General features: G+C 43.2%; 1 protein-coding gene across 1 annotated transcript in view; it reads left to right on the plus strand.

Annotated features, from left to right (window-relative positions):
- The window catches only part of LOC124032286 (glycoprotein-N-acetylgalactosamine 3-beta-galactosyltransferase 1-B-like), a 17,351-nt gene continuing 3,805 nt past the window's right edge, over positions 1–13,546 (plus strand). The window contains exons 1-5 of the mRNA XM_046344557.1: positions 1–446; positions 2,025–2,175; positions 4,980–5,133; positions 5,403–5,564; positions 5,768–6,270. Coding sequence (XP_046200513.1) covers positions 2,095–2,175; positions 4,980–5,133; positions 5,403–5,564; positions 5,768–6,270 — 900 coding nt within the window. The 5' untranslated portion in view covers positions 1–446; positions 2,025–2,094. The remainder of the gene's footprint in view (positions 447–2,024; positions 2,176–4,979; positions 5,134–5,402; positions 5,565–5,767; positions 6,271–13,546) is intronic.

Here is a 13,546-nt window from a genome sequence, read left to right on the forward strand (position 1 = left end):
GTGATGCGCAGATTCACTGATCTGCAAATGATTGTCCACTGCGAAATAACTAACCTGTAAATAGTTTTTTTACGCGATCTGTACCGAGGCTGCAAAAATCTGTAATTCTGCCCAGCGTCTCACACATTTCGATCATCTCAATCCAGGAGCATGGTTTCGGGAAGGAGGCGGGTCAAACGCGATATTTCCATCGGTCAAATGCCGCGGTTTCGGAGATTACACTGTAATGCTTAAAAACGTGGATTTTTACAGTGACGTTAGTCATGCTGTCGTTTATTTTCTGAGCGGTTGTGTACATAGAGAGCTTTACAAACTTCAATACTGGACTGACCCACTGTGTGATGGTGTAACGTCGTCCTTTAGTCTCGAAATTCATCAATTCATTGTAGGCTAGGTTGCACTCTCAATGTGGAGGTTGCTTTCCATATTCTCGTCAACAAACACAGGTAATTATTATATTTTGGGACACAATAACTGATGATAAAATGTATTGACGGGGAAACATGATCGCGGTAACACGCGTGCGTCACTGTTATGTTGTCGTGGTGGTCTCTGTAACATTGTATCAATTTATCTTCTCCAGTTATTAGGACTAGTCCAGATTCTCACCCACCAGGAGATTAAGGCTAGGGAATATACGGGGTAGCTTGCAAACAGTACTATACAATGTTACCATTGTGTTTAGACATGTTTTTCAGTGCAGTACAACAGGCAGCAGAGGGGGTACAGACAGTATTACCTAGTCTGTCTGTTAAGGGGTTATATAAGCTTGGCCTATTTAAATAATTAACTTCCTGGTCCATGATTAGAGGTCTCTAACCTCCATATGTGTTAAAGTGAGTTTGTTTATCTGAAAACTATGGTGGCAAGGGTCTCTGTAGTTCAATTGCACGCCTGAAATGTCTTTTGAAATTTAATTTCTAGTCAATGGACCGGATTCTAGTAAACTGGCCACTCCTGTTTGCACTTTCACTCTTGTAGTTTCACTCATCTAAAATAAATTAATCCAACAAGAACATATACCTGGGTGATAAGATTGCATTGCTATCGGCCAACTGGTTTCTCTAGACAAAGTCTACAGAAGAGCAAGGTTTCTGCCACACCTCCAGTGTGTACATTCACAGGTAGTTGGACTGAGCTGTCATGGTTCATGCAAAACAAGCCATTTACTACTTAAAGGGCAGTTCCGCCACTTTTCAACAATTCATTATCTTCAGCACAATACCAGTTTATACATATGTGAACATTTTGCATTTATATGATCTGTGTTTAAAAAGATAAGAAGAAAGTTCCTAAAATAATTATTCCCTGAGACCTCACAGGGCAGGGTTAAAAGTAAGAAAATCACTGAAAAGGTGATTGGTTTTTGGATATAAAGAGGGACTTTATCGAACAAAACAAACATTTATTGAGTAAATGGGAGTCTTGTGAGTGCAACCATATGAAGATCATCAAAGGTAAGTTATTCATTTTATCGCTATTTCTGACTTGTGTAACTCCTCTACTTGGTCTGCTGGGTGCCGTTCTCAGATAATCGCATGGTATGCTTTCGCCGTAAAGCCTTTTTGAAATCTGACACCGTGGTTGGATTAACAAGAAGTTAATCTTTAAACCAATTTATAACACTTGTATGTTTTATGAATGTTTATAATGAGTATTTCTGTTTTTGAATTTGGCGCTCTGCAATTTCACTGGATGTTGGCCAGGTGGGACTGTCCCACAGACCCTAGTGAGGTTAAACTTTTGATGATGTCATCGGGTAAAACTTTTTAACTATATTTTTTTTCTACAAAATGTAGAAATTTACAAATTTCACATACTTTATGTGCATACTGGCATTGTGCTGAAGAGTTTGAAAATTAGGTTTAAAAGTGGTGGAGTTGTCCTTTAAATCATTCAGTCATTTATGATTAACGATCAGTTGGTTTCTGGCTACTTGATAGAAACTATTTTTGAAATTATTGTTGCTTCTAGGTGGCTATCTTGTCTGCCTATTCATCCCTACTGTTCTCTTTCAATCTCAGACAGAGATGCTGTGATCAAAGTGACAAGGAGGAACTACTAGAGACGAGGAGAGGGAGGGAGGAGGTCACCATGAAAGGCTTGAGTGGCTCCAGATGCTGCTTCTACATAGGTTTCTTAGTGGGAACCCTGAGCCTGTACTTCCTGCGCCAGGTGGGTTAAAGTGAAATGGAAACACTAGGCCTCAGAACACCAGCTAACTGTAACTGTAAATCGCCATATTGGCATTGTTGCATCATTTATAGGAGAGTTTTGGAATTCCTGAATTTATTGAGACCATGACCTCTGCGTACATTAATGAGCATTATTTTCTGGTGTCAAACCATAAATGAAGACATAATACATATTTTGAAAGCTGAGAAACAGCCCTTTCAAACGATACAACATGCAATACAGATGTAGGATCTTAATTTGAGCTAGTTTGCTACAGCAGGAAATTTGAATTATGTGGATTATAATTAATTGCCACATTTTACATTAGGGCAAATCAAGTCTGAATATTTTAAGTGGAAATTACACACGTTAGAAGCCCTTTTAAACGTTGAATACACTACAAGTTTGCAGGAAAATTCTCATCAACCAAAGTGATCAAACTAAGATCCTACATATCTAGCACCACATCAATCAAAAGGTAATCAGTCAAGAAAAAACACCTGTGAAAATGTGTAACTTATATGCTTTCCCCCCAAACAACTGCCATTTACACAACTTCCTAATGAATATAAAGAAAAAAGCATATTGATAATTTGAAATAATGATAGTGATAGCTTTTACTCTGAATGAGTTACAGTCGTTTCACTTACTTGTTACACTATTATTGCACGGTACATGCAACTTATTATGTGACATGTTAAGCACATTTTAACTCCTGAATATATTTAGGCTTGCCATAAAAAAGGGGTTGAATAAATAATTGACTCAAGACATTTCAGGTGTTAAATTTTGAATTAGTAAAACATTATAAAAACATAATTCTGCTATATCCGCTATGTAGTTAGCTAGCTAGCTATATAGGGATGATACATTTTACAGGTAAAATAGCAATCCTACAGCAGCCCTCTCTGCTGTATGACTGGCTAGCTAGCAAGCTAGCTTCATATCTTAACTGAATTACTAGCCAGTTCATTTGATCTAGGCCTAGCTCATACCTAATGAAAAATGCTCTTCAAAATGTCAAGTATGAGTATTTTATTTTGTACAGTTATCAATGAAAACATTTACATCAAAAAGACAAGATGAGAGAAAAGCTAAATCAATTAGGCTAGCTAGCTACCTTGCCTGGTTTTATCTGATTGTCTACTCGGCTTGTTATCAACATTTCATTTCACACTTAAATTGGAAATGTAACTATTATAATTACCAACATAAAAACAAATTGTTTACAGTTTCTTAAATTGAATTTTCTTGATCTAAATGACAGAGCATTTGAAGTTGAGAAACCTTTCAGGTCCACTAGAAGCAAGGCGCCTCCTGGTGGCACTTCAACATAGCACTACCCATACCTCTAAGAAACATTGTCCAAGATCAGAAGACAAAAAATAAAGATGTTTGTGTTACAAGCCCATATTTAGTATTAGTGGATTGAATACATATCTTTGTTTAGCTTCACTTCCAGAAGTGTTTCCAATATCTAGTGGCCCTATAGCCCTGTAATTAGTATTCATGTAGCCTTATACAGCTGTAATTACTATTCAAGTAGCCCTACCTACAGTTGAAGTCGGAGGTTTACAAACACCTTAGACAAATATATTTAAACTCAGTTTTTCACAATTCCTGAAATTTAATCCTAGTAAAAATGCCCTGTCTTAGGTCAGTTAGGATGACCACTTTATCTTTTAGAATGTGAAACATCAGAATAATAGCAGAGAGAATGATTTATTTAAGCTTTTATTTCTTTCATCACATTTTCAGTGGGTCAGAAGTTCACATACACTCAATTCGTATTTGGTAGCATTGCCTTTAAATTGTTTAACTTGGGTCAAATGATTCAGGTAGCCTTCCACAAGCTTCCCACAATAAGTTGGGTGAATTTCAGCCCATTCCTCCTGACAGAGCTGGTGTAACTGAGGTTTGTAGGCCTCCTTGCTTGCACACGCTTGCACACGCTTTTTCAGTTTTGCCCACAAATTTCCTATCGGTTTGAGGTCAGGGCATTGTGATGGCCACTCCAATACCTTGACTTACTTGTCCTTAAGCCATTTTGCCACATCCTTGGACATATGCTTGGGGTCATTGTCCATTTGGAAGACCCATTTGCGACCAAGCTTTAACTTCGTAACTGATGTCTTGAGGTGTTGCTTCAATATATCCATATAATTTTCCATCCTTATGTTGCCATCTATTTTGTGAAAGTGCACCAGTCCCTCCTGCAGCAAAGCACCCCCACATCATGATGCTGCCACCCCCGTGCTTCACGGTTGGGATGGCGTTCTTAGGCTTACAAGCCTTGCCCCTTTTTACTCCAAAAATAGCGATGGTCATTACGGCCAAACAGTTCTATTTTTGTTTCATCAGACCAGAGGACATTTCTCCAAAAAGTACGATCTTTGTCCCCATGTGCAGTTGCAAACTATAGTCTGGCTTTTTTATGGCGGTTTTGGAGCCGTGGCTTCTTCCTTGCTGAGTGGCCTTTCAGATTATGTCGATATAGGACTTGTTTTATTGTGGATATACAGTGGGGCAAAACAGTATTTAGTCAGCCACCAATTGTGCAAGTTCTCCCACTTAAACAGATGAGAGAGGCCTGTCATTTTCATCATAGGGACACTTCAACTATGACAGACAAAATGAGAAAAAAAATCCAGAAAATCACATTGTAGGATCTTTAATTAATTTATTTGCAAATTATGGTGAAAATAAGTATTACTGTATTTTGTATACCTGCTATGGTATTATGATGTTATCAGTCAATAAACTTAGTTGAATTTGAATTACGTCATCTTTATTTGTAAAAACAGGTGTGGTTCGAGATGAGCATGGAGTCTGATGTGCTGGAAGAGGGCCAGGACAGCTCAGTAGCAGCATTGTCGAGGAAGAGACAGTCTAGTGACAGTAATAACTGGAGGCTGGAAGGAGCAACCCTCATCAACCTCAACCATCCACACCACATAGGTACACAGGCCCAATAAGACACAGGACCTCTTCAGGTTAAAGGAAATTAATTTCCTCTGAAGTTTCTCATAAATCTGTGCGGAAGTATGAAAGGTGTGTGTTGTGTATTTTAATAAAGAACATAGATATCTTTGCTGCCACAAAGACACTTCATTATTGAAATATGCTCTTTCCAAAACATCCATACATCTCCCCATAGAAATATGAATACTATACAGTGTCTCTCTTCCATCAATTAAAGTTGTTTCTAATTTGGCTATGGTTTTCAGGTGAGGACAGTAGCGTGGCAGATGAGCTGCACCGGAAGGTGCGCATCCTGTGCTGGGTGATGACTGGTCCCAGTAACCTGCAGACCAAGGCCCGCCACGTAAAGGCCACCTGGAGCCGCCACTGCAACGTTGTGGTCTTCATGAGCTCTATCGACGACCCAGGTAGGTACCCAGCCAGGTAGCCTAGAGGGCAGAGAGGCGGGCTGGTTCGAGGGTGGGCGGTTTGAATCCCATTAACAACGCTAAAAATCTGGATGCTGTCTCCTGCTGTTGTGCCCTTGAGCAAGGCACTCAACCCTAAATGCTCTCGATCCAGTGTTGGTGAAATGTATGAAACTGGGCAATAAAGCATTCTTCTTCTCCAGACTTCCCCACAGTGGGGCTCGGCACGGGGGAGGGCCGCGACCAGCTTTACTGGAAGACCATCCGGGCCTTCCACTATGCTCTGGAGCATCATGGGAATGATGCCGACTGGTTCCTCAAGGCGGACGACGACACCTTCGTAGTGGTGGACAACCTCCGCTGGGTCCTGTCCAATCACACGCCCGAGGAGCCCCTCTACTTTGGCAAGCGCTTCAAGCCCTACGCAAAGCAGGGGTACATGAGTGGCGGAGCAGGATATGTGTTGAGTAAAGAAGCTCTCAGGAGGTTTGTGGAGGGGTTCAAGACTAAGGTGTGTACCCATACCACCTCTGTGGAGGACTTGGCTCTGGGACAGTGTCTGGAGAAGATGGGTGTTCTGGCTATGGACTCGAGGGATACCCTTCAACGGGAGACGTTTCATCCGTTTGTTCCCGAGCATCATCTGACAGGGAAGTTCTCCAAGAGCTTCTGGTACTGGAGCTACTGCTACTACCCCATCGTAGAGGTCTGTCTTGTTGTTGTTACTTGTTGGCTTTCAGTTTCACAGATTATTCAAGTGAAATGGACAGTGTTTTAACTACTTTGCAGATATGAAACAAATAGACAATCATAATATCAGTCAAAAATATCAAATTCCCAGTTCATGCTACAAAACCAACTTTATAAGAGGTTTTAAGAATAGGGTCTATTTCACTCAACATTCCTAGCTAAAAACACAGAGCCTAACATTAGTTAGCTATCTGTTAGGAGGATGTCATGTTATTGGAGGAGTGGGTGAGTAACTGGTTTATTCCCCACATATTCGGTTGCTATACACAGCTAGTGATGCAGGTGTCATTTGGTTAGCTAGCAAGAACTTGAATGACTGTTTTCCAGTTAGCATATCTCTTGCTTTCGCAAATTCACTCTGGCTATTTACCTCAATTTTAGAGCACTCTCATCTGAGTGCGCCAGGGCGCAGAATAACTGGTACATTTAGCAACGCCCGCTGAATATGACCGTCGTCAGTAAACAGACAAAATAATAGTCAAACGCTCTAGATAACATTTCCCTATTGTTTATCAGTGCAATTTTGATGGCCAACTACCTGAAAAAGTTTGAGAGGGTTTATCAAATGTTCCTTTGTTAAATTGTAGCCCAACTTGACCTAGCTAGCATTAGTTGTTGAGTTTGTTGATGTGCATAACTGAATCTACCTTTTCATGGTTGTTTGATCAATAGGAATGAAAAGTTCCAAGATGTTAAGAGGACTCCCATGTGATATTGACATATTTGCAGAAATACATTCAAGTGTATTTTGTGGCTTTTGGCAAATATGGTCCTTCTGTAGCTCAGTTGGTAGAGCATGGCACTTGTAACGCCAGGGTAGTGGGTTCGATCCCCGGGACCACCCATACGTTATCGCTTTGGATAAAAGCGTCTGCTAAATGGCATTTATTATTATTATAAATGTGTTCTAATGATCTAAAGTTGCGCAGTTGATGAATGTGAATGATGACAGGCCTGTGTGGCAATTGCTTGTTTGCATAAAGGCCTATTGTAGCTCTGCTTGGCTATGGTGCACTGGTCCGCATAGACTGGTTGAGACAGATGTTTTATTTACTGCAGTGTTTATTAATTGTCCAAATGCACTGCCGCTTTCCCACTCTATATTGCTATAGAATTTTCACAAATGCCTTAGTATACGTAACTCCCAAACATTCCAAAGATGTATGAAAACGTGAAAATGATCGCTTGTTCGATACATGTTTTTTTTTTTTTAGATTTCAAACTGTTTGCTGTATTTCAAATCAAATTTAATTTGTCACATACACATGGTTCGCAGATGTTAATGCAAGTGTAGCGAAATGCTTGTGCTTCTAGTTCCGACAATGCAGTAACGAGTAATCTAACCTAACAATTCCACAACTACTACCTTATACACACAAGTGTAAAGGGATAAAGAACATGTACATAAAGATATATGAATGAGTGATGGTACAAAACGGCTTAGGCAAGATGTAATAGATGGTATCGAGTACAGTATATACATATGAGATGAGTAATGTAGGGTATGTAAACATTATATTAAGTGGCATTGTTTAAAGTGGCTAGTGATACATTTTTTTTACATCAATTTCCATTATTAAAGTGGCTGGAGTTGAGTCAGTATATTGGCAGCATACTATTCCCCCTATTCCGCCCCAGCCATTACCATGAGCCCGTTCTCCCTAATTAATGTGCCACCAACCTCCTGTGACACCAAGTGTTTTTGGTCTATTAATGGGTATGGCATCTTTTGACCAGGGCATCAGTCTTACACAAACCCTCTTGGTGTAATATATATGGTATATTTACACTTATTTTCAATGAACAAACGGCCTGAATATAAACGACATATTATGTAAAGGCTATCTCACAGTGAATGACAACATTAATGAATGTTGGTTCTACTTCATACCTTTCAGATCGTCAGTATCATTGGAAGTATGGATTATAACCCTCGTGCTCCGTGCAGGTCCAGTAATAATAACAACAAAGTCATGCCGGTGACGTGACCGCGTGGGAGGACGTGCCCCCACGCTTCATTAAAAAAACGGACGTCAGACCACATGTCTTATTTCTTCTTCCAAAGTTAGCTGAGCCACATCACCCAAGTTGACTGCTCCACTGCTCCCGTTGATTGGGATTGCATCTTCCCAGGTAGCGGTACGATAAGATAAACTCTGTGTGAGTTGTGTGTACTGTCGGTCTGTCACCAACAGCCTGTGACCTGTGTGTCAGAGCGCGAAATTCGCCCTCCAAGGCTGTGTGACAGGTCTCCCCTACCTATCCCTTTATCTGAGGATATGGGGCTTCCTTGTCTTGTGCTGATTTAGCCCACATGCTAGGGTATGTCTGTGTTGGTCACCGCACTCCGATACTAACCATGTCAAGATATCCTCCACTGCTGTGCTCATTATCGAGGCCACAACTATTTAAAACTCAAACTGGTCACTTCCCGAGATAACCATGTCCAGGAAGGTTGTTAGCCTAGTCAGCTATAAGACGTGAGATTCGGATTGCCTCCCCTAGGCATCCCTCTCGCCTGGTACACTATATTACCAAGAGTATGTGGACACCTGGTCATCAAATATCTCATTCCAAAATCATGGACATTAATATGGAGTCCCCCCCCCTTTGCTGCTATAACAGCCTCCACTCTTCTGGGAAGGCTTTCCACTAGATGTTGGAACATTGCTGCAGGGACTTGCTTCCATCCAGCCTTAAGAGCATTACTCAGGTCGGGCACTGATGTTGGTTGATGTAAGGGAATTCTGTCCTATGTGCACAGAAGTGACCACAGGAATCTTCTTTGATCAGAGGTTAGTTTGTTTAATAAGGATTGCAAGCTGGATTTCAACCCGGAGTATACACTAACAGTAATTTGCAAGTAACACACTCAGCACAAAATATGGTGTTTTCCCTTTTTATCCCCTACTGAGGATCACCCCGACCAGGGTGATGCCCCTCAACTTTAATACCATATAAGCTCATAATTAATAGTTGCTAATACAAAGATGTCTCTGCTAGGCGGAGTTCAGGGGGGGGCATTGTCATGCTGAAATAGGGAAGGGCCTTCGCTAAACTGTTGCCAAAAAGTTGGAAGCACAGAATTGTCTAGAATGTCATTGTATGCTGTAGCGTTAAGATTTCCCTTCACTGGAACTAAACCATGAAAAACAGCCCCAGACCATTATTCCTCCTCCACCAAAATGTACAGTTGGCACCGTGCATTGGGGCAGGTAGCGTTTTCCTGGTATCAGCCAAACCCGGATTTGTCCTTAGGACTGCCAGATGGTCCAGCTACTCATTGGACCCTATGATCACTCGGCTACGCATGCCTCTCCCTAATGTCAATATGCCTTGTCCATTGCTGTTTTGGTTATTGATTATCGTCTTGTTTCACTGTAGAGCCTCCAGCCCTGCTCAATATGCCTCAGCTAACCCTCTTGTCCCACCTCCCACAATGCAGTAACCTCACCTGGTTTAATTGATGTCTCTAGAGACAATAACTCTCTCATCGTCACTCAATGCCTAGATTTTACCTCCACTGTATTCACATCCTACCATACTTTTGTCTGTACATTATGCCTTGAATCTATTCTACCGCGCCCAGAAACCTGCTCTTTTTACTCTCTGTCCTGAACGTACTAGACGACCAGCTCTCATAGCCTTTAGCCGTAACTTTATCCTACGCCTCCTCTGCTCCTCTGGTGATGTAGAGGTTAATCCAGGTCCTGCAGTGCCTAGCTCCACTCCCATTCTCCATGTGCTCTCATTTGTTGACTTCTGTAACTGCAAAAGCCTTCGTTTCATTTCATTAGAAGCCTCCTCCCTAAGTTTGTTTTAGCCATTGCTTTAGCACACTCTGCCAACCCGGATGTCCTAGTTGTCTGAATCCTGGTTTAGGGAGGCCACCAAAAACCCTGAAATTTCCACCTAACTTAACATTTTCCAACAGGATAGAACTGCCAAAGTGGCGGAGTTAGCCTACAGAGTTCTGTCCTGTCTTACTATTCAGGTCTGTGCCCAAACAATTTGAGCTTCTACTTAAAAATCCACCTTTTTAAAATCCACCAACAAGTCCCTCACGGTTGCTGCTTGCTGTAGACCACCTTCTGCCCCCAGCTGTGCCCTGGACACCATATGTGAATTGATTGCCCCCCATGTATCTTCAGAGCTCGTGCTGTTAGGTGACCTAAACTGGGGCATGCTTAACACTCCGGCCATCCTACAATCTAAGCTTGATGCCCTCACTCTCACACAAATTATCAATGAACCTACCAGGTACAACCCCTAATCTGTAAACCTAGGCACCCTCATATCATCCTAACCAACCTGCCCTCCAAATACACCTTTGCTGTCTTCAACCAGGATCTCAGCGATTACTGCCTCATTGCTTGCGTCCGTAATGGGTCTGCGGTCAAACGACCACCCTTCATCACTGTCAAACGCTCCCTAAAACACTTAAGTGAGCAGGCCTTTCAAATCTCCCTGGCCCAGGTATCCTGAAGGGATATTGACCTCACTAATTTCATGAATCAGTATATTACATAAGAAATATTTTATAGTTTTTTTTCTCCACATTCTGAGCTGAGAGAACACTGCATCACCATGATGCTGGGCATGCATGGCTGTTCCTCTTGTGGAGCTGAACTACAAGTAGAAGATGGTCATGACCTGTGCACCGCCTGCCTAGGCTTTGGCCACCTGCATGAATCCCTTACTGACCCCTGCATTAACTGCACCATCCTTCCTGTGAAGGTGAGGGAAGTGTGGCTTGCCAGAGTTGGGGGCCTGGTTTTCACAAATAATTTACCAGTGTTGTTCGCCAGGACCCACCCAGGACCACCAAAAGAGGGAAATCTCACAAAACCGATGGTGCCCCCTTGGTGAAAAAGTAAAAAAAATAAGAGCCTCACTCGGAATGTCAATTCCCTATCCTCTGAGATAGAGCAGCTAAAAATGATTTTGCTTTCTTTCGAGCCCCCTAAGTCGGGGCCCTATAGCACTCCCACCAGAGGACTCAGATAGCCTTGATGATGACCTGCTTTCCACTCGGGCATCCAACTGGCACTTTACTCACCAGGATGATGAAAAGCCCAACATGGCGAAGGGGGTGCCAACCAGTTGTGGACCCATTCAGCCTCAACGCTAAAGATGGGTCAGAGGAGTCATTCCGAGGCTCTGATCACACTGAGTCAGAAGAAAGCTCTGTCTCACTATGCGCTGTCCTGTCCTGTGTACATTCTTAGCTAGGCTAGAGCTTGAGCACCCTCAAGCCACAGCCCTTGCAGCTAACCTGTTCTTTAAGAAGGTCCCAGCAGCTACACCATTCAGTGTGCTACCTTCACCGGCTTTTCTTATGGAGCTTCAAGAATGCTGGGCTGACCTGCGGGCTCTCGCCCACCATGGCAAGGATAGTATGATGCTATCTGCCATGTTCGATGCAAAACAACATGGGCTGGACCATATGCCTAAAGTGGATGAATGCATAGCAGAGCTGATTCTCTCCCCAGATGACACCTGCTGCCCCAGACGTCAGTGCAGGGCCACAAAGGAGCTACTGTCACGAGCCTACGACACAGCGGCCCGCCTGGCCCACATTGAGAACTCTCTCTCAGTGCTTATGCTAGCACAGAACAGGATGCTCCAGCCGGAGCATGCAGACCTGGACCTCTGCAAACTGAATGACGCATCTCTTCAAGTGTTTGCGTTCATGACCAGAGAGCTAGGCAGACTGATGTCCACCCTAGTGATGACTCGTCGCCATGTCTGGCTCGCCCAAGCCCCAATGTCCAATGTCCAATTGAATGACCTGCATCCGTCTGGATGCTGAGAAATCTCCCAGTGGTCCACGTACTGTTCTTCAGCCCCGTGGCTGAGGGGCCCATTGAAGGTAGAAAACAGCAGAGTCAGGCTACACCACTGTGGAACTCACAGCCCAGAAACCAGGCATCAGAGAGTCATGGCAGAGGGAGGCCTGATACGTGTGAACCTCGCCGCTCTCAGACGCCCTTGACCATACCACCAGCCTAACACAGGTGCTCACCAGCCCCAGACGGCCATGCAGCCACCTCCCAAGGCACCAAGAGCTGCCAGGGCCGTGGTAAGCCCCCAACCCCACAAACAGGCTTGGGGGCATAAACTGAATGCCGTTTTACCCAGCAGACCCTGACATACTGGGCATCCCACTCCTCAGACTCATGGGTGGTGAAGACCCTCTCACAAGGGTACAGGCTGTAGTTCCATCACTGACCCCCACCATTCTCAGGGGTCAGAATGATGTCAGTCACATTCCCCCTGAAAGCTTGCATCCTCAACCAGGAGATTACATTTCTCCTGTAGAAGGGCGCAATCACAAAGTAAAAGCATCAGAATAGCAAGATGGCTTTTATTCAACCTATTTCCTGGCTTTCATCCAGTTCTGTATTTAAAGCAGTTCAATGTTTTCCTAAAGGTGCTCCCCTTTCACTTGTTGCGGACGGTCAATGTTCTCCGGGCTGTAGCCGCAAGGCAATGGTTCACGTCCGAGGACGGTTACTTTCACGTTCCTGTGTTACCAGAACACAGGCGTTTTCTGTGGTTCGCCTTCCAAGACCATGCATACCAGTTCACTGTATTCAGTTCAGCCTCTCCCTGGCTCCTCGCGTCTACACAAGATGTGTGAGTGCAGCCCAGAGCTCCCTCCACCTACAGGGGATCAAGATCTTTCCTTATCTCGATGACTGGCTCATCTGCGCCCCCTCTCCCAATGCTCCAGGGCAGTGATTGGGGTCATTGCCCTGTGTAGGGTGTCATCTTTTGGATGGGACATTAAACGGGTGTCGTGACTCTCTGTGGTCACTAAAGATCCCATGGCACTTACCGTGGGGCGAAAAAGTATTTAGTCAGCCACCAATTGTGAAGGTGCTCCCACTTAAAAATATGAGAGGCCTGTAGTTTTCATCATAGGTACACTTCAACTATGACAGACAATGAGAGAAAAAAATCCAGAAAATCACATTGTAGGATTTTTAATGAATTTATTTGCAAAGTATGGTGGAAAATAAGTATTTGGTCAATTACAAAAGTTTATCTCAATACTTTGTTATATACCCTTTGTTGGCAATGACAGAGGTGAAACGTTTTCTGTAAGTCTTCACAAGGTTTTCACACACTGTTGCTGGTATTTTGGCCCATTCCTCCATGCAGATCTCCTCTAGAGCAGTGATGTTTTGGGGCAGTTGCTGGGCAACACAGACTTTCAACACCCTCCA

The sequence above is a fragment of the Oncorhynchus gorbuscha genome, linkage group LG03, assembly GCF_021184085.1.
Source record: "Oncorhynchus gorbuscha isolate QuinsamMale2020 ecotype Even-year linkage group LG03, OgorEven_v1.0, whole genome shotgun sequence".
NCBI classification, from domain to species: Eukaryota; Metazoa; Chordata; class Actinopteri; order Salmoniformes; family Salmonidae; genus Oncorhynchus; species Oncorhynchus gorbuscha.